General features: G+C 57.4%; 3 protein-coding genes across 4 annotated transcripts; 2 read left to right on the top strand and 1 right to left on the bottom strand.

Moving 5' to 3' along the window:
* Positions 1–1495: 1495 nt before the first annotated feature.
* Positions 1496–13346, bottom strand: UBQLN4 (ubiquilin 4). 2 transcript variants are annotated; one of them, XM_032093563.1, is made up of 11 exons: positions 13154–13345; positions 10999–11150; positions 8469–8674; positions 7881–8143; positions 6548–6706; positions 5655–5880; positions 5139–5278; positions 4614–4697; positions 3902–4017; positions 3110–3287; positions 1496–2699 (listed from the first exon to the last, which is right to left on the bottom strand). In XM_032093563.1, the coding sequence occupies exons 1-11, from the start codon at positions 13310–13312 to the stop codon at positions 2547–2549; spliced, it is 1836 nt and encodes a 611-aa protein (XP_031949454.1). In that variant the 5' UTR covers positions 13313–13345; the 3' UTR covers positions 1496–2546. The 2 variants fall into 2 exon arrangements, with proteins under 2 accessions (XP_031949454.1, XP_031949455.1); XM_032093564.1 differs by lacking the exon at positions 4614–4697 and having other exon boundaries at positions 13154–13346.
* Positions 13347–13732: 386 nt separating this feature from the next.
* Positions 13733–15648, top strand: LAMTOR2 (late endosomal/lysosomal adaptor, MAPK and MTOR activator 2). The gene is made up of 4 exons (XM_032093566.1): positions 13733–13858; positions 14773–14935; positions 15040–15129; positions 15423–15648. The coding sequence occupies exons 1-4, from the start codon at positions 13791–13793 to the stop codon at positions 15477–15479; spliced, it is 378 nt and encodes a 125-aa protein (XP_031949457.1). The 5' UTR covers positions 13733–13790; the 3' UTR covers positions 15480–15648.
* Positions 15649–15745: 97 nt separating this feature from the next.
* RAB25 (RAB25, member RAS oncogene family) lies at positions 15746–19947 on the top strand. Its single transcript, XM_032093565.1, has 5 exons — positions 15746–16626; positions 17540–17735; positions 17867–18060; positions 18221–18301; positions 19128–19947. Exons 1-5 carry the CDS (start codon positions 16587–16589, stop codon positions 19256–19258), a joined length of 642 nt encoding a protein of 213 aa, XP_031949456.1. The 5' UTR covers positions 15746–16586; the 3' UTR covers positions 19259–19947.
* Positions 19948–20029: the final 82 nt, after the last annotated feature.

Here is a 20029-nt window from a genome sequence, read left to right as displayed (position 1 = left end):
GGACTGGCCAGCCTGTGAGGGCTCATTGTGCCCTTTCAGGAGTTAAAGGGAACTTGTGAAAATGATGGACAAAGTCTTTTTATATGGACAGATAATGATGACTCAAGGGGAAATGACTTTAAACCAAAAGAGGGGAGACTTACACTGGATATTGGGAGGAAATTATTCCCTCTGAGGGTGGGGAGGCCCTGGTCCAGGTTGCCCAGAGAAGCTGAGGTTCTTCTATCCCTGGACATGTCCAAGGCCAGGTTGGACAGGGCTTGCAGCAACCTGGAATAGTGGAAGGTGTCCCTGCCCATGGCAGGGGTGTGGAATGAGATGAGCTATGAGGTCTCTTCCCACCCAAACCATTCTGGGATTCTCAGACTCCTGTGGACTCTCCTCAGTGGCTCACAGCCATCTGCACACACTGTGGCAGGATTCCTCCACCATGCAGGGATTTATTCCCAGTCAGCTTTGGAGTCACCAAACTGCTCCATCCCTCCAAGTCCCTGTTCCAACACAGATCCCCTCACACACACAGACCCCTTGCACTGTGGTGACCAACACACTGAGGGGGTGGGAGGACTATTTCTGCCTGGCCAGAAACAACATGGTTGGGAAATAATTTTGCTCCTCAGAGGTTCAAAGTCACCATGGGGGTACATCTCCCTGTGACCCTGCTCTGCTCCCTCCCTTCCCTGCTTGCACCATCCATCCTCCCACGAGCACATTACTTGCAAGAGCTGGCGTGTGCAGGGACACACAGACCTTAGTGCTGGCAAGGGACACTGAGGAGATCCCAAGGCTCAGCCAGGCCTTTTCAGGAGCATGTTCTGAGCTGCAAAGGGGCCAATCGGTAACATTTGGGAAGAGCTCTGACCCCACCAGCTCTGTGCAAACTTCCCTCATCTGAGGAGAGGTTGCACAAAGCAATCCACACGTTTGTGCACAGCCTCCAGAAGAGGTTAAAGCTGCTTTCTAAATCCTCCTCCAAGGGATTGCAGTCTCATTAGGATGCACACACAGAGGCAGGAGCGTTTCCAGCCCTGTGTTTTCTCCACCACCACCACCTACACTCTCAGCAACATGAACACCCATCAATCCCAGTTCCAGCTACGGAGCCAGCTGGGTGCAGCAGGTTTTACAGGTATGCAGCAAACCTGCTGTTCCCTCTCTGCCCAATCCTCCCACACTGAAAGAAACTTAAAACTATCAAATAACACTAACTCCCAGCTCTCAACAGTTCCAAGAGTTGCTAATTGCCAACTCTAATTCAAAGGAAGCTTCCAAACCTGCACTTTAGGACCAGTGTTTGGGAAGCTTCAGCAGCATTCCTGAAGTGTCAAAGGTTTCCTGGCCACAAGGGAAGGCAGCGGGGCCAGGTGGGCAGGGAGCATAACACTCCCATGCCCGAGCTGAGCACGGGGGACAGGACAGGACAGATTAATCCCAAGTAAGTGGGAACTGGCCCAGCTGAGCCAAGGCAGGCAAGGATGAGACAGGGATGCAGGGAGACAGATGGTTGTGCGCATTTATTTTCCTTTGATAAAAATGGTGTATGCAAATTACACAGCCATGGAGGCTCCTGGGAAATACCACCCTGCTGGTCCTGGGGAGTCTCTTGGAGAGTCAGAACATTCAAACACACCAGAATGGAAGGGGGGTGGAGGATGGATCTAAACTGGGAAGAACATGAACTTCAACATTTTCCAGTGAAGCAAAAGACTGTTAGCTTATTTTTCCATTTCTTTTTTAGTTTTCACACTTGTAGAAATGAGCCCACTGAGCACAGGAGTCAATGCCCCTGAAACCTCCAAACAGGAACTACATGGCTTGGGCAGAAACACACCTTCCAAACACCTTCCTCTTCACAGCACCTTCAACTCAAAGTCAAGAACAGCACACCTGGTCGCTGCAGACCCCTGGTCTCCGTTACACCACCCCCAGAGTGTAAAGAGGCCACACTTCAAATGCAGTTTTTGCGCCCATTAACCCTCTACCAGGAGATCGGAGGCACCTGTGAGTGAGGGACACGGGCTCGGTTCATCCCAGGAAACATTAAGACAAATGACATCAGAAATTCTCAGGTAATTTCAATTTTTCTTTTGATCCATTCTCAATAAGATGCTGAGAGAAATAACCAATCCCCAAACTTGGCTCAATTTTTTAAATATTTGCCTGAAAGGAGGGCTAGGGGAGGGAATCATGTACAGTTAAAATCAAGCTACTCAAAACACAATCATTCAGGTAAGTAACTAGAAGTATCGCCTCTACCATCTAGAGAAAGAGAGAAGAGTGTCTGAGACAGGGCATATTTAGGAAAAAATACACATCTGAAGTCTCTGTGGCCACGATGAGAACTGGAATCCACATACAAGCCAGTTAAAGAGCATTTCAACATGAAATCTTAACTTAGTAGGAAGGTCAGGGGTTAAGCTGTATCTTTTTGTTTTAAATACATGGACAGCTGTCAGATATGAAAATGATGGCGGGCTTTCCGGAAAGATCCCCTGTGCATGTGTATGGATGCATGTGCTGACGTCTGTGGGGCAGCAGGACAGAGTTTAGGAAGGCTGGGAGCCCAGCAGTCTCTCGATAGCTGCGTTGATGTCCCCACCAGTGGCGATGAGCGCCTGGAGATTGGCCTCACGGTTGATGAAGCCCATGGCATTCAGCTGCTCCAGCTGCTGTTGGAATCGCACTTCGGGACTCTGCACCTGTGAGGGGAAGGACAGAGATCCTGGAGTCAGAGAGCACAGACAGCATCCAACACGGGCAGTGCCAGCAGCCATGGCTGTGCAGGAACCCCGGGCTCGGCTTCAGGCTCGTGTGGGGACAGTCTCCACATCCCTCTGGGCTGTGGCACAGCAGCCACACCAGAGTCAGTCCTGACTGGGTCAGTACTGACAGTGGCAGCAGTGCAGGAAGAAGGATCCCCAGCACGCTGAGCTTAAACCTCTCAAAGAGTTCAACACCCCAAAGAGCCAGCCAGACCCCAACACCAAACCTGGCCTAGAGCACCACAGCCACAAGAGACTGTTGGGGCCCACATTCCCTGAGTGGGGTGGGGTGGGGACCCCCCTGGAGACCTCCCTGCCTGTGCCAGCACCCGCTGGGTGTTACGTACTTGAGAGCTTCCTCCGGCCAGCAGCTGGATCATCTGCTGCATGAGCTGCTGATGAGGGTTACCACCCCCAGTTGGAGAGGCACTGGCCGGCGTTGAAGCGGAGGGAACGGGGTTCTCCGGGATTGTGCTTCCTCCTGTGGAGGACGGGGGCATCCGGGGCATGCCGAAGGAGCCGAGGCTGGAGAGGAAGGCAGGCCATGCTCAGGGTGACACTGGCATTCTGGGCACCCCCCCAGAGTGGGGCAGGAGGGCACCAGCAGGCTCGACTGGGCTGGCCCTCACTGAGGCCCTGCTACAGGGCAGCTCTGAAAACAGAACCGGCTGCGTCCCTGTCCTGGTCACACATGGCACTGGGAGTGAGCAGAGCTAACAAAAGCCTGCAGAGAACTGCTGTGATGGAGCATGACCCGTGGTGACAGTGAGCAGGGGGCTGCCAGTAGATCAGCCTGCCCCAGCACACCCACCCAGCCTTGTGTCTGTCCATCTCATACCGTTCTCCAGAGATAAAGTTCTTGAGTTCAGTCCACACTGAATGCAGCAAACAAAGGATGGGGGAGGGACCAAGTGCATTCCAAACCTTTTCTCCAAAACGAAAGGGTCAAGGACTTCCCAGTGAAGCACAAGCAAGCAGCAAGTGCTAATTAGCTTGCTCAGAGCAGGAACACACCTGCACAAGTCCCCATGACAGAGCACCCTAAGCAGATCTCCCGGATGAATCCACAGCCAGTTCTGCCTGCTGCTACTGGGTACGGCAGCTCTGCCTGCATGGCCCCACTCCGGAGCACTCCATACCTTGGCACTAGTCCGGGGGCCTCCGTCTGCAGCGTCTGGAGTCCCTGCTGGATCTGGAGCAGGGCCTGCATGGCGCGAGGGTTGGTGAGGATGGACAGGGAGTCCGGGTTCTGCATCTGGGGACCAAGGCAGAGAGACACCACGGTACCAACCAGCGAGAGCTCAGGCAGACAGAGCTCCACCACTGTCACACCCGAGCCAGTGCCGAGCTGCGCCTCTTGCCTGCGGCCAGCGCTGGCCTTCATGTCTGGATCCTCCTCCGAGGCTCCAGACTGCAGGGCTCACCTGCAGGGACACTCACAGAGCTCACATCAGGTTTCCTAAATGAACTGGGTGAATCAGATTAGAACTGGGGGCACATGCCTTTGGACTCTGATTTACCTGAGAACCAGCTGCTCTAGCACAATTAGCTGTGTAATTTTTGTAAATTCAACACAGCGAGATACAGGGGTTCCAAGTATCTTAACAAGCCTGATCTGGAGTCCATCTTCCAGTAATTCAGATGAGTTAATTCAGACTACCTTGTCTAACCAAGTTCTTCCTCTTTGTCTCCCCTGTGCAACCCCCTTCTTTCCTCAGCCCAGCCACCCCAAGCCCACATGCTTCCTAGTGCACTTGACCAAGCAGCTGAGATCCTGCCTGTCCCATAGTGGGGGGAGAAGCTCTGGAGCCAGGGGCTGAGGGCAGCACAGGGCCAGCCAGAGGCCTTTACCTGCTGCAAGAAGACAGGGAGCTGAAGGCGGAGCTGTTCTTGAAGCTGTGGATTCCCAGCAAAGAGGGGGACATTTACCATGATCTAGCAAGAGACAGCACACGTAGGCAGGGTCAGAGGGTTGCTGCCACTTGCTGTTAAACCCTACGCAACTAAGCCATGAAGAACAGGTCAGTCATGCCCCTGACTCCCTCCCTGGGCTTTCAACACACTCCCCTGCTAAGGGGGACCAAAACAGGACAGCTCAATTCCTGACAGCAGTGTTGAATTGGGGCCACTTGGCCATGGGCAAAGAGGAGGGCCATTCCCATGTTCCTCTGAGAGCCACCTCTTGTGTTAGGGGCTCTGCAAACACACAGGGCTCAGAGCTGGGGCTGCCTTCAGGCTATTGAGAAATACAGCCAAACTGTGTATTCACTCTGCTCCAGTGTCTGCAGGAGGAACCAGTCTGACCTCAGCAGCAGACTGACCTCACACTGGGTTCATGGCCTGCCCGACAACAGCAGACAACTGCAACACTTTTACCTGTGCTGCAAAGTCCGGGTTCTGGGCAAGAGTTTGCATCATGCTCCGCATGTAGGGGGCAGAGATCATATTCTGCATCAGCTGAGGGTTTTCCGAAATCTGCTGCAGGAGTCCTTGCATCTCTGGGCTGTTGAACATGCCTGCAAGAGGAAGGGAAGACAAAGGAAAACCCCTGATGAGCCTGAGCACCACGGCATTGCCTGAAATACAATGTGACAGGTGACAGCACTGCCTGTACTCCATCGCCCCAGCCAGCAGCGAACATTGCTGTGGACAGCCATGGCAGTGCTCTGCTGGCCACTCTCCTGCTCTTGGGAGCTGCAGGGACAGCAGAGTTCCCAAAGGAACCGTGCAACAAGTGCATCAGAATAATTCATTTGTGTCTTCAAGTAGGCTAGACCCATTCCTCTGGAGAACAGCCACAGACAGGGCTCAAATGCCAGAGGGACTGGCTCTCCAAGGAAACCTGGGTGACCTGCTCAGCCAGCAGCACCCTCAGGCTCCTCCCTTACGTACCAGCGCCGATGCTGGCAGCATTTAGCCCGAAGGGGTTGGATACAGTTGGGGTGCCCTGGGTGGTTGCCGAGCCTGTGCTCCCTTCACTGCTGGGCGCCTGACTCTGGGAAGCAGGGGGTGTGGGGCTCCAGGGGTTTGGCAATGGCTCTCTGTTCTCCGTCCGCAAAGGCTGAGAGCTCGAGCTGTCAGAATTCCCCGTCAAGGAAGAGAAAGGATTGTTGCCAAACTAGGGAGAAAAAAAAAAGAAACAGATGGAATCAGTTAGTCCCAGCAGACCAACCCCAGCACTGACTGAGCCAGGGAACAGCCGATCATATTCAGCCAAGTCCAGAATTTGCTAAACCCGTGCCATGATCCGCCTCCTGAGAAATCTGCAATCCACAACACGCCTCACTCAGAAAAAGACCAGGCTCAGGAGTGGCCACAGCCCCAGGTTCAGATCCCAAATGCAGGGCTTCAAAACACCCTTCAAAGCACCCGGACATACCAGCAGGTAATGCTGAACTGGAGTATGTCTGCACAGCCCTCTGCAGCCAGACCCATGCTCCCTCCTCCTGCACTACCAGCCAACTGGATCTGAGCCAGCTCTGTTCCAAAGGCGTCAGGCTCCAGCTAATCCAGGGAGCAGAGGGCTGTGCTAATGGTGACAGGGCCTGCCTGTCGGTCAGGGCTGGCATCCAGCCTGCTGGGGGACTGGAGGAGCCAGAGCAGGTGTCTCCTCCGACACCTCAACCCATGTCACGAGAGGCACTGTACCATGTTCTCCGGCCAGTGCCTGCACTGGAGTGGAGAGATGAAGAGCCACGCTCTAGGAAAACTGCCCCCCCAGCACAGGGGACAGAGAAGGACCCCCTTTCCACACTAGACCCCACTCAAAAGAACACAGCCAATACCTGCTCCCTGGCTGCACTAAACATGGGCTCCTGGATGTCCGTGTACATCCGGCGCAGGGCATTGTATCCTCCTGGAATGCTCTCGAGGTTACTCAAAGCACGGTCCTGGTTCCGCATCATCTCCTGCATCATGGCAGGGTTACGAGCCAATTCCATCGTCTGGGAGAAGAAGGAAAAGGTGGAAAGCTCAGGCCCACGTGCACCATGAAAGGCCAGAGTGAACCAAGAGCCTGGTCAGCAGCCAAGACCTGAAAGAGTTAAATCTCAGCTCCCAGGAGAAAGAAGATAACTAAACCCTATTCACAGGCAGAGAGCAGAGAGATCATTTATCCAAGCAAAGAGAGCCCAGGGATCCAGGCTCCTCCCCAGCCTTGCTCAGCTCTCTTCCTTCTCAGCCTCGGTTCAGCTCAATGAGACTGTTCTGTTCCTAAGCAGTGTCAGGACATCCAAACATCCAACACCCATATGTTCCCACTCAGACTGGACAGACTACATACAACGACCGGGAAAGTGAATCCTTCCACCCTCTCCAGACTTTTGATGGGTCTCCCCTGCACAAAGAATATCCAGGTCTCATTTGAGGAACTGCTTAAGTACAGATTATTCACAATTTAGTCCTGCAGCTCTGGAATTTCATGTATGGCCGACACGGTTGAAAGCAGAATAGCCGAGAAGCAGATGGAAACTAGGCCCATTCAGCACAATCCTCCTGACAAGCCTTCCCAGGAAACAGCAGAGTCCTGTCAACAGCTATTAACACCCAGACTCTCACTGATCCCTTAGGCTTCCCTTCCAATGAACCTTTGGTCTTCCAGACAGCCAGTCCTCTGGACACGGGTCCTCTCTGTTCTGGGAAAAATGAGAGCCCTCTGGGATCCCAGCCTACACTAGTGCTCCCCGCTGATACAGGTAGTGAAACACTCACTGTACAGCTCTGGAGTCTCCACCGTAATCTGTCAAGAGAACTAGAGAGAAACAAAGAGCTTTCGCAGTAGCTTCACTTCTCCAGCACTGCTTCTACTCCCATTCCTGAATCAGAACACAGCAGCCTTGTAGGCAGCATGCTAGGAAAATCCCAGCATCCTTTTTTTCCCAACACACCATGGATTCAATAGCTCTGAAAGTGAGGTAAGAGTTGCAAGCATGTGGGTTGAATAATCAGTATTCACATAACTCAAGACCACCATCTGTTTGTGGGGAGCTCACAGCAGGAAGGAAGAGATCTCCAAAACCACTGCTCTGGCATTCCCACTCCACCTCTGCAGTGCAGACACTGATGTTGGTCCACAAAGACTCTCCTCAACACTCTTTACTGAGCCCTGGTGTGACTCACCTGCCTCATGAGCTCTGGGTTATTGAGCATGTGGCTTATCTCTGGATTTCGCTCCATGAGCTGCTGCATCTGGGGATTGGCCATGATCATCTGCCTCATGAGGTCAGGGTTAGACATCATGTTCTGCACCAAGGGATTCTCCATGATCTGGGAAAGCATCTCTGGGTTGGACATCAGCTGCCGCTGCATCTGCTGCTGGAGCTCCATGAAGTTGGCAGAGCCCATCCCAAGGTTGCCCAGCCCAGTGATGCCACCGAAGCCAGCTGGAGAGGGAACAACACATGGGAAGAGAGGCATGAGTCAGTAACTGTCGGCAACTGCAATAAGAGGATGGGCACATCAGCTGAACTGCATCCCCACAAATCCAGGGGTATCCTGTGTTCCTACGGCAGCCAGCTCTGAGGAAGGACATCCCTACACGCACACTTCACTAAGGCTCGTGGCATTACCTTGAGCACAGACACAGAGCTGTGCCATGGGAGTGACTCATGCAAAGCCCACAGCAAGCAGAGACAACAACAGGGGTCAAGAACCCCAGCTCCTTGGTGTAATCCCAGAAAATTCTTCCTTCTCACAGCCCCCACTTACACAGGATGGATGCGGCACTGTTGGGGCCTCCATCTCCAGGACCTCCCATGGTCCCTGACCCGCTGCTCCGTCTGCTGCCACTCCCTGCGTCCGGACCAGCACTGCTGGATGTAGAGGGCTGAGATGAGGCAGCAGGAGAAGAAGGGTTTGCAGTGGGGGCAGAAGCAGCATTGGGGGCAGAAGCAGCAGATGTTGAATCTTGGACCCTGCAAAGGATCAAAAGTGTTAAACTCTTGGTACCAGGGAAGGGCAAGGGGAGTCCTCTGCGGGGGCACAAGATGTGCACCCCACGCTGACCGGGCTCCCAGCACACCAGTCATCCTCACAGCAGCCAGCCCCAGCTTCCATCCCATCTCTGGCTGCACTGATCCACAGCTGTGCTCACAGATGCCTTCCATCTGCTGGAATCTGCCTCCCATCCTGATGCACTGCAGCCCCTGACATGTTGTCCTGGCCCACACAGAGCCGCTGGACGGGTCTTACCCTGAGTTGTATCCAGCTCTTCCTTGAATCCCACTGAACTATTTACTGCAGCCATATCCTTGAGCAATGAGTGTGCTCCAAACAGGAGAATCCTTCTGCTGCTCCCACAGAAACCACAGGAGGTTACAGCAGGGCTAGTGGATGGGGTAAACAAGAATGTGCACTTCTGAATATTCCTATCAGTGCTTCTGGGGCAAAAAGAAGCACGAGCATTACTGTACAAAGAGAGAAACTGAGGCACGAGGCAGCCAGCACCTGTCTCACAAAGCTACGGAACGTTTCTGGCCAGCTTGGCTCCAAATTCCCAGCTCTGCCACTGGCTGTACCTTGATGATACCTTGGAGGCTCCTATTCTAACACAAGTTGTCTGGAGCTTCTTTTAACACACCCACACAGACACTGTGCTGTAAGCCACCACGCAGCAGGTGCTGGACATCAGCCTTGCTGAACATACCAACCCAGGTTAGCACCTTGTGACCACAGTTACTCCTCAAGAGTGTTACAGGAATTTGAAAGAGAACATTTAAAGATTTTCTGAAGCCTCTGCAGTCACAACAGGGAGTCCTGGACTAGTGTTGAAGAGCTTTCATTAAATTAGACCACGAAATTCACTTTACTCACCTCAAATAACGCTATTATACCTCTGACAATAAGAACAATCATTTCCTGATTTTTTTTTCCCAAACCAAGAATTATTCCTTTTCTCTATCTCCTTTCCTTTTTCAGTCTTCTAGAACTTGAAAAATCAACCCTGAAGGTCCCTGTCCACTGTCCAAACTAACCCAACTGCTGCTGGAAACCAGTGGCCACTGAGAGAGGCAAAGAGTGGGGAAACAAAGCAAATGGGAAGCTGAACAAAAAAGGAAGAAGGAAGCTAGAGAAAGGGCACTTGGTTTCTCTCAGCCTCTTCTCACAGGAAGAGGCTGTAATGTCTTCAGTAAGCCCTTATCTAGGACTATGAGCAGGAGAAAAATGAGCAGCCCAGGACAGCTCGGATTCACCCTTTGAAATGGTTCACCAATACCACATTTACAGTGGAGACAGCAGAAACAGCATCAGGCTCTCAGGCTACCTGGAGAGGCAGAATGCAAGGAGAAGCTCCTGCAGAACCTGACAGTACACTTCCTTGTGTTTGTAAAAAAAACAGGTGGAAAAAATAAAAACGTGGAAAAAAAAATCTTAATTAATGCAGCTCTCCCAGGAGACAGCAGAACTGCACAGAGACATAGCCCTGGAGCTCCCTGGGAGCTGGGGCACGCTGCAGCTGGAGCCTGAGGCACAGCTGCGAAGGGCCTTTCAAGATCAATGAAATGTGGCTGCAACTAAAGCACAGCAGCTGTTCCCAAAACCCTTCCAGGCTCACCACCCCTCTGGAAAGTGCTGGGAAGAGCCAAACCCGCAGGACCCCGCAGTCAGTCCCGTGTCCCGTTCTCAGGCCGAGGCCTGTGCTGCACAAGCCACATGCCCACGGGGAACTGCCACGGGGTGCACCTGCAGCACCACATGAGTGAACCCCCACACTGCCCCGTGCCCGTGGTTGCACAGCCCAAGCCTCTGAGCACTCCCAACGTGGAGCATCCACTGTCTGCACTGGCAGACAGTGCAGCCTCCAGGGGCCACACAGGTGCCCCACAGGACTCTGCATGCTGTGTGCCCCCTGTGGCACCTCAGAGAGCCTGAGCAGGCTCAGAGCTGAGTATGTAGCAGGAGGTGACAGAAAACCCAGGTATTGGCTTCTACAGCAACACAAATTCACTGGGAAAGTAATTTCTTTTATCAGCAACTTTTGTTAGAACTTTCGCTGGTTTGCTAGAACCAGTATCCAATTCTCATGGGTTCTTCCAAGACACACATGGGTCATGTTAAAGGACCAGCCCCTCCAGGTACCTGCCATACACCATCACAGCCGTGTCATCCATGGACAGGTTAGTGACAAACCCCATTGCTGCGTGGCACAGCTGGGGGGAGGGAAAGCTCACCAGGATCATCAAAATCAGTTATTCCCAACCCCCATTTGACCCCAGCCTCCCTGAAACCAAACTCTTACTTCTGCGGAGTCTTAATGACCAAGTGCACAGTGAGCCCATCTTTGATCCCATGTTGATTCAACGTGTCTCCATCCTTCAGGATCTTCCCAGCAAAGATCAGAACCAGCTGATCCTGTTTGGCTTTAAACCGTCTAGAAATCTCTTCTTTGAACTGAAAAACAAACAGAGCATTTTTCAGGCAAAGGATTGATACCAGTAACATAAAGCTCCAGGGATCACATCCACTCTGGGAACAGCACAAGGAACTGACAAGCCCTCAGAGCCCATGCAGGTACCACACAGTCATCAGTTGCTGATGATGTCTGAGGTGTTAAGGAAAACCAAACCAAAGCAAAGACAAGCTCTGAAATCACAAACTGTGGAGTAAATCTCAGAAAGAACAGAGCCATTCCCTCAGAAGAGCTGAAGGCTTCCAAAGCCAATTGTGCTTCAGGCCTAACCCAAACACACCGTTTATCCTGAATGACTGAGCTGGTTCTGTCTGCTCATTTGCGTTTTTTTCCTAAGGAAAGCCAAACTCTGATTTAATACAGGACAGAGCTCTATGGAAAAGGGAACAATCCTTTATCAGCCAATGGAAACAAACTAGGTCTTCTCCAATTCCTATTTCTGCAACCGAATTCCCTGTGAGCGTGCCACAGAGCATGGACACATCTTCCTTACTGTGTGGTGTTCTGGGATTTACACCTGCAAACAAGACTCTCACTGCTGGCCCTGCTGGGGCATTCCCAAATTGCTTTGAAGGAAATAAAGCCTTGCACTTGGAATACACAAACTATAGGGAATTCAGAGGGGAATGCCAGGATGGAGAGTGAAACACACCTGTTCCAGAGCTCTCAGCCTTCGCACCAGAACTCTAAAAACAAGGCTGGGGACAGCACAGCCCTGGCCCCAGATCACCCTGTCTGCATTCCTCCCCACGCAGCTCCGTGTCCCTCCCTGCCTGCATAGCTCTGTACCCCCTCCTGCACAGCTTTATGTCCCCACGCAGCTCCGTGTTCCCCCCCGCACAGCTCTGTGCCCTCCCTGCACAAAGCCCTCACTCCACACCCCCTGTACCAATGGGCTCCCCGGAGCAGACCGGAAAGGAGCAGGAGTGCCACACGTGCACAGCCCCTGCCCACGCCATGAACTGCTGCCCAGAGATCCCTGCCAGGGTCTTCACACGCCGGCCTCGTGCCCTGCGCCCAACCAAAGCACGCAGCCAGCCCAGCGCAGAGCCCATGACACCTTGTCCCAGTGGGCATCGCCACTTCCACAGTGCCAGGACCAGCCCTTGCCAATCCCAGCCTTTGCTAATCCCAGCCGTGGAGTCAGCCCTTGCCAATCCCAGCCGTCTCCCGTTCCCAAGCAGGTGCAGAGCCCCCCCAGCCCGCCCGTGGAAGGGCTGATCTTTCCTCTCCTCCACCTCATCCAACGCTGGCCCCAAACATCTGTCCGGCTCCTCTCCCCTCGCCCAGAGAATCTGCCTCCAGACAAGTCCAGATCCACCCCAGGACCCCAGATGCCCTCCCCAGCCGCCCCCCACACACCCATGCGGCTCTGCCCACAATCCCAACACCTTTCCTACACCTCCGCTCAGGGAACACTCTCCTTCCCTCTCCCACGCAGCCCAGCCCACGGGCCAGGCCCCCAGACCCCACCCCGGTCCTTCACACCCCTCCCACTGCCACCACCCCCAAAGCGGCTCTCCGAGTCCCTCAACTATTGTGGTTTCGACACCTACGACCCCTCCCACAGGTGAGCCCCCCGGACCACCTCCCGCCCTCGGGACTGTTTCCCCTCCAAAGCCCTACAGCACCTGCCCTCCTTCAGCTCTCCCCGCTTCCTCCCACCCTGGCTCCAGCAAGGCCCAAAGGCCCGGGGTACCCCGAAAGGCCCGGGGTGCCCCCGAAGCCAGCCCCAGCCCTGATCCGGGTCTCCGAGAGGCCCCCCGGAACCTCTGACCGCCCCCCAGCCCAGAGCCCCCTTTCCCCGCTCCTCACGCCCGCCCGAAATTCCTCCCCGGCCCCAAACTCAGGTCCCTTCCCCAAAAACCCTCACCCCACTCCTCGATCACTCAGCACCCCCAGAGCAGCCGCCCCCGCCCCTCAACACCCGCCACAGCCCCCCCCAGGCCTCTCCGCCCCCCCCCCGGCCTGCCCCCGCCCCCACCTCGCGCACGGAGGCGCCGTCCGCGATGACGATCTCCTCCTTGTCCTTGGGGGTCTTCACGGTGACGCGGATGAGCGCCCCGCCGGGCCCTGCCTGGCCTTCCCCGCCGGGCCCGGGGCCGGGGCCGCCGCCGCCGCCGCCGCCACTCGGCTCCGCCATCTTCGTCGCCCGCCGCCAGCCCGGGCCACGGCCACAGAGAGCCGCGAGCGGCGCCACAGCACCTCCTCGGCCCGCGACAGCGCCCCCCGTCGGCCCGGAGGGACAGCGGCAGCGCCGGGGGCGGGGGTGCAGAGCGGGGCGGGGGCTCGCAGGGGCGAGCGAGGCAGAACGGGAGCGCAGAGAGGGTGCCAGAGCCTGGGGACGGGGGTGCTGCCCCACCGGTGCCCCCAATGACCCCCCCCTTTAGCCGGCTCCATCCCGGACCCCCGCGGTCACCGAGGGCCCATGCCTGCCCCGTGCCCCCTTTCTGCTGCCGAGGCCCCTCTGGAGTCGGGGCGCCCCCGGGCCCCCCTCCCACGGGGACGCCGGCCGGGCCCGGGCGGGACTACAGCCCCCGAGATGCTCCGGGCCCGGCGCGGCCCCGTGACGGCCCCGCCCGGCGCGGCCCCACCCCCGCGCCGCGGTCCCGGCGGCGGCCATGCTGCGGCCCAAGGCCCTGACGCAGGTGCTCAGCCAGGCCAACACCGGCGGCGTCCAGAGCACCCTGTGAGTGCGGGGCCCGGGCGGGGGGCGGCGGGCACCGGGCAGTCCCTGATGGGGGTGACGCCACTGCGGGGAGATGCTTTCCCTGCCCGGTGTTGTTTCCCTTGTACCTACCCCGGCAGATGCTGCCCCTGTCCCTGCCCCAGGGGATGCTGCCCCTGCCCGGAGATGCTGCCTACCATTCCCCCGTCCCTGCCCCTGCCCTTGCTCCTGCCCCAGACCCTGTCCCTGCTCCTGCCCCGGGCATGCTGCCTCAGGGATGCTGCCTGCCCCTGTCCCTGCACTGGGGGATGCTCCCTGCTCCTGCCCCGGGCATGCTGCCCCTGTTCCTGCCCAAGGATGCTGCCTGCCTTTCCCCTGCCCCCAGCCCCTGCTCCTGTCCCTGCCCAAGGATGCCGCCTGCCCTTGCTCCTGCCCCTGCCCAGGGATGCTCCTGTCCCTGCCTGGGGAAGGTGAGGGGCTGCACCAGGGGCAGGCATGGGACTGAGGCCACACACACCTCCTGCACGGTGCTGGGCTACAGACGGTGCTGGGGCTGTGCACAGTGTGTGGGGCTGTGGCCTTGCACCGTTCCCGATGCCTGGTGCTGGGATGCCTCGTGCGCAGTGCCAGGGCCATGCACAGACCTGGGGCCATGCACAGTGTAGTGTTTGTCCAGCAGACTCATGCCCAGCCTTTGGCAGGTCCCACTGCTTCAACAGACAGCCACGACAGCCTTGCACTGCCCTGCTCAGGCCTGGTGCCACTGCAGAGCTTTCTGGTTTTGAAGCCCCCTCCACCCCCTGCCAAAACGCCTGCAAAGTGAGGGTGTCTTGGGAACAGTGCTCAGGACTGGGTGGGAGGGTTTGCTCTACTCCTGGTACTGAAAGGGGGTCTGGTGTTAAAGGCATCAGTTTGCCCTACTGTGTCCTTCCCAGGCTGCTGAACAACGAGGGGTCCTTGCTTGCCTACTCGGGCTACGGGGACACTGATGCCAGGGTCACTGCAGCCATCGCCAGCAACATCTGGGTGGCCTATGACAAGAATGGGCACCAGGCGTTCAATGAGGACAACCTCAAATTTATCCTCATGGACTGTATGGTATGTGGGGCTGGGCCCTGCCCCGCCCTCCCTGGGGACCTGGCTGTGGTGCTGGGGGTCCAGGCCAAGCTGGGGTGTGACAGGTGCTGTTTCTCCCTGGGCAGGAGGGGCGAGTGGCCATCACACGGGTGGCAAACCTGCTGCTCTGCATGTATGCCAAGGAGACAGTTGGATTTGGGATGCTGAAGGCCAAGGTAATGCTGGTGGGGAGGTGGCCAGGGGGGCTGCAGGCCTGCATCCCTGCCTTGGTGTGGAAAAGAGCTGTTGAAGAGGATTGGGATGGAAGGGCTGGAGGAAGCTGCCATGCCTGGGACACTCTTTGCACCTTGCAGAGACTCCTCTGTCCCCCATGCCTGCCCAGGTGCCACATCACACCTTTTTAAGGCTCTAAACTGAAATATAAATTACAATAAGCAAGTGGGCAGTGGGCACACAGGTTGCAAAACCCACCTGCGCATGCATGGCTCATGCCATTTTCTGCTTGCAGGCACAGGCGCTGGTCCAGTACCTGGAGGAGCCGCTCACGCAGGTGGCCGCATCGTGAGCAGGCAGCGGAGGGCTCCGAGGTGCCACTGGGCTCCAAAGCCATCACCGTCACCGCCGTGGCTTGGGTGTGAGTGGCCCCATGGGCATCCCGGAGCTCTAGTGTGGTCCTAAAAATAAGGTGGGGGGAATACAAAAGCTGGGGGAATAAAGTGTGTTTGATGCTTGTGTCCATTGCGTCTGTTGTTGCGGGAGCTGAGGGGTAGCACAACCCGGCTGGGCTGGGAGTTGGAGGTGCCCATTGCCCTGGGGAAAGACAAGAACTTGCAACGGGCTGCTGTCAAAGAAGAGGGGTTACAACAGAGCCGAGCCCCTGCACAGCCCTGCTGGTCGCACTGGGATAGCTGGGGGTGGTGGGGGCTCCTTCCCGTCCCAGTTTCCCTGGCTTTCACACGATGGCAGCAGAGGCGAGGGAACATTCACGGCCGGCGGGAGCCGGGCTGAGCGGGGGTTCTGCTCGTGGCACAGCTGCCCTCGCTGCCATCACTCCCCAGAGTGCCCTCCTCTGCCCTTGCTGCCCCGGTCTGCCTTTGCTGCCATCGCACCACACACTGTCCCGCTCTGCCCATGCTGCCCCGCTCTGCCATCGCTGCCCTCCCCGCCCGTGCCACCCTCAGTGCGCACGCTGCTCGGGTTGCCCTCGCTGTTGTGTCTGCGCTGCCCCTGCCCACGCTGCCCTCACACCCCACAGTGCCCTCGCACCCTTCCCTGACCACGCTGTCCGTGTTGCCCGTACTGTTCATGCTGTCCTCGCTGCCCCAGCCTACCCCGCACTCAGCATCAGGCCCTGGCTCCTCCTCCAGCCACCCCGTGACGGTCCCAGGGGTGACACTACCTGCCCAACCTGCGCTGCGACACCCAGTCCCACCCCTTGAGTCAACCGGCCGCGCTGTCGCCAACCCCGCCTGTGCCGCCGCCGCTGCCCCAGACCCTCCGCGGGACCCCCTTGGCTCCGCTCGCTCCCCGACAGAGAGGAACCTTCGGTCTCTCCGTCTCCTCCCTCGGCGCCTCCGGGAGCCCGGCCCGCCCCGCCATCTGCTCGAGGCTTGGCAGCGGGAAGGAGGAAACTCCGGGCGGCCCTGCGAGGGCAGGCGGCAGCCGGGGCGACATGGGCAGCGCCGAGGAGGATTATAACTTTGTCTTCAAGGGTGAGTCCTGCGCTCGATGCGACCCCCCTCTTCCCCAAAAGGGGTGGAGCAGAAAGCCAGGAGCTGCGGGGAGGGAACTAGGGTGCCTTTTCCGCTGAGCTGCTGTGTCCCGAGCTGGGACGTTGTTGACTCTCCCTGCAGCTGTGATGGGCACCGGGAGCTACACAAGGTCAGGGGACTGGGGAGCAGGCACCGACCACTGACAGCAGTGAGGCCAGGGCTGGTGAGCGGCACCAGGGTGCACAGGGGCCCGGGGAGATCCACACTCATCCCAAGGCTGCAGGTGTAGAGTGCCAGGCAAATTGCTGGTGTGGGATGGGGCTGTGAAAGCTGGGGCATGAGTGTGTGAGACATAAATGCCATGAGAGTCTGTAACCCCCGAGAGCAGTGGGTATTGAAAAGTCATTTGCTGTGGTGACCTGGGTGGTGGCACATGCAGAGGACATGGGGGTCAAACGTGAGCTGGAGAAATGGGGGCACAGCCTCATACCTCCCATCCTGAGCTCTTTGGGCCCACCCGGTTTCTGCCAGGTGCTACTGGCTGGACTCTGCTGGAGCTCAGTGCTCCCTTTGGGCGAGTGGAGACAGACAGGCTCCGGTGTGCCGCCCGTTCTGGGTGCCCACTGCAGCAGGGTGACCCAGGACTCACCAACATCCTCACCCTGCTCCTGCTGCCCAGAGTGCAGTAGCCATGGCCCCCCTGAACAGCTCTGGGGCTGCACCAGCACTAGGGAGCACAGTTGGGCTGCCACGGGGAACCCCATTTGCTGAAGGAGTGACCACACCAGGGGTTAAACCCACACAGCTGCCCAGGCTCTGCAGCCTGTCTGGGGTCATCAGACAGCAAGCGATGCCCATGTAACCAGTGCTGGTAGCTGGGGCAGTCCAGTGGGATTTCTCCTTCCTTCCACAGTCGTCCTGATCGGGGAGTCTGGGGTGGGAAAAACAAACCTGCTCTCTCGTTTTACCCGCAACGAGTTCAACCACGACAGCCGCACCACCATCGGCGTGGAGTTCTCCACCCGCACAATCCTGGTGGGAGACGCCGTGGTGAAGGCTCAGATCTGGGACACTGCCGGACTGGAGCGGTACCGCGCCATCACCTCAGCGTAAGGATGGGAGGCCTGAAATCCGTGCTTCTCCTGGGACCTGGAGGGGAATGCTCTCATGGTTCAGCCCCATGGGTGAGGATGCTGGGGGGAGATCTGGAGCATGGAATGATGATGGGGTTGTGTCATAGGTATTACCGGGGGGCTGTGGGTGCCCTGGTCGTGTTTGACATCACCAAGCACCAGACGTACGATGTGGTGGACCGCTGGCTGAAGGAGCTGTACGACCATGCCGAGGCCAGCATCGTTGTCATGCTGGTGGGGAACAAGACTGACCTCGCACAGGCTCGGGAGGTGCCCATGGAGGAGGCAAAAATGTTTGCAGGTACAGGCTGGCACCCTGCCACAGGGCTGGGGGCTTGAGAACCTCCCCAATAGTGTGGACCTGCACCACTGCAGATACCTAAACACCTCTAAAGGTGCTCCGGATTGGAGCCACGTCCTCACTGGGGTCTGCATCATCTCAGGGGCTCCTTTCCTTGCAGACAACAACGGGCTGCTGTTCGTCGAGACCTCGGCACTGGACTCCACCAATGTTGAGGAAGCATTTGAGACCATCCTGAAGGGTATGGACACTGGCACCGTGGTGCAGCAGGGTCCCAGGGCATCACAGGGTAGCTTCCCAGGGACGCAGGGCTGGGCAGACGATGTGCAGCACTTCTCTCCCTGCTCCACTTGAGCTATTTGGAGCTAGTTTCATGAGGTCTTTGGGGCTGGTTTTGGTGTTGTCTTTCTGGCTGGTTTGGTTTTCAGCCTTTGGTGCTGGGCGTTTCGCTCCCCACACCCGCAGCTTTGTTCTCACAGCCCCTGGGCGTCCCTGAAGCCCCAGGGGCTGCTTCTCCCCCGTAATCTCCAGTCTCCTCCCTGTTGTCCTGGGCTCATGACTTGATGTCTCCAGCATCCTGCCAAACCAGCCATGGGGACCTGGGGGGACAGGGATGGAGTCCAAGAGCAGCTCTCCAGGAATGGCAGCAGCATCCGGACAGTGAAGTGTGCCATGCCGTGCTGAGCCATGCCAAGCGGTGCAGTGCTGTACCACACCATGCTGTGCCGTGCAGTGCTGAACCACGCCATGCTGTGCCGTGCAGTGCTGTGCTGAACCAGCCTGGCCCAGTGAGCTGCCAGCCCCAGCACAGGGTGAAGCACTAATCCCAGGTTGGGCAAGAGGAAATTGCCTAAGCACAGGGTGTTCCTCAGGCGCCTCTCAGGGATGCACCCTGTGGGAGCTGCTCCCCTGTCACCCCTCAAGTCACCCCTCCCTGTGTAGAGGGGAAGGAGAGCCACCAGAATGCCGAGCTGTGGGCAAGCAGTGGGGGCTGCAAGCTTGAAGCTGTCCCTGCATCCCCAGGGGGCCGTGGCTGGCACACAGACCTCCTGGCACTTCTTTTGCAGAAATCTTCTACAAAGTGCAGAAGCAGAAGCAGAGGAGCAGCCAAAGCAACACGGTGTCACTTGCCAGCGAGAACCCCGCAAGCACGGCCCCAGCACAGGCAGAGAGGCGCCCGTGCTGCGTGGCCCTCTGAGCCCGCTGGGCACCCCGGGAAGCCCCCGGGGAACCTCACGGCCCCGGGACACACCAGTGGCATCCAGCACAGGCTGGTGTCACCCTGCCTGCAGTGACATCCCTGTCCTGGTGCAGTGGGGACCAACAGCCTGGACAGGAGCCAAATTCTGCCATAAACAGTGAGAAGCACCAGTTCCAGGAGCTCTTCTCTCTCTGTTTCATTTTTGCTGGGCCCTGATTAGCATCACCACTGTCACGCACCGTATCAGCCCTTGTGGACCTGCAGGGCAAAGGACCAGGACACCCCTGAGGCACCTCTGGGGAAGAAGCCAGGAGGTTCTGGGCAGGATCATGCCAGCAACGGGAGCTCTCTGATTGCCTCTGCCCCTGGGGTTGCTCCTGTAGGGCCACCCTGTGCCACGTGCTGAGGATGTGGCTGACCAACAGGTGTCTGTCCCACCAGGGACTGCTCTGGAGTTGAGCCAAGCCCTCAGGAGTGAAGTGGCAGCACTCAGCCCGTGGCTGTCTCATCCCTAGACATCTGTCCCATCCTTAGACATGGGGCAAGTGTGACAGCCAGACCAAGCAAAGGTGCTGCTGTCTGCATGGCAGAACAGGGCTCGGCACGGGGCCCAGTGCCGTGGGGCCGGGAGCAGCTCTGTGTCCAGCACGGGTGTGACGCAATCATTAAAGGACTTGTGAAATGCAGGTTTACTGAGCTGGAATTCCTGCGTGTTTGTGGTCAACGCCCTGGGTCCCCACCTTCATGATGTGCTGAAGATCGTGGCCT

This window comes from Corvus moneduloides, chromosome 29, assembly GCF_009650955.1.
Source record: "Corvus moneduloides isolate bCorMon1 chromosome 29, bCorMon1.pri, whole genome shotgun sequence".
In the NCBI taxonomy this organism is placed as follows: Eukaryota; Metazoa; Chordata; class Aves; order Passeriformes; family Corvidae; genus Corvus; species Corvus moneduloides.
This window is presented reverse-complemented; position numbering and strand designations above follow the sequence as displayed.

Excerpts from the sequence above, each read along its gene's own strand:
- UBQLN4 (XM_032093563.1), bottom strand. The coding sequence starts at position 13,312 with ATGGCGGAGCCGAGTGGCGGCGGCGGCGGCGGCGGCCCCGGCCCCGGG. Across the intron at positions 6,707-7,880 it reads ACCCAGAGCTCATGAGGCAG|ACGATGGAATTGGCTCGTAA; the intron begins GTGAGTCACACC and ends TTCTTCTCCCAG. Across the intron at positions 4,698-5,138 it reads ACCCGGACTTTGCAGCACAG|ATCATGGTAAATGTCCCCCT; the intron begins GTAAAAGTGTTG and ends GTCTCTTGCTAG.
- LAMTOR2 (XM_032093566.1), top strand. The coding sequence starts at position 13,791 with ATGCTGCGGCCCAAGGCCCTGACGCAGGTGCTCAGCCAGGCCAACACC. Across the intron at positions 14,936-15,039 it reads TTATCCTCATGGACTGTATG|GAGGGGCGAGTGGCCATCAC; the intron begins GTATGTGGGGCT and ends CTCCCTGGGCAG. Across the intron at positions 15,130-15,422 it reads TTGGGATGCTGAAGGCCAAG|GCACAGGCGCTGGTCCAGTA; the intron begins GTAATGCTGGTG and ends TTCTGCTTGCAG.
- RAB25 (XM_032093565.1), top strand. The coding sequence starts at position 16,587 with ATGGGCAGCGCCGAGGAGGATTATAACTTTGTCTTCAAGG. Across the intron at positions 16,627-17,539 it reads TTATAACTTTGTCTTCAAGG|TCGTCCTGATCGGGGAGTCT; the intron begins GTGAGTCCTGCG and ends TTCCTTCCACAG. Across the intron at positions 18,061-18,220 it reads GGAGGCAAAAATGTTTGCAG|ACAACAACGGGCTGCTGTTC; the intron begins GTACAGGCTGGC and ends CTTTCCTTGCAG.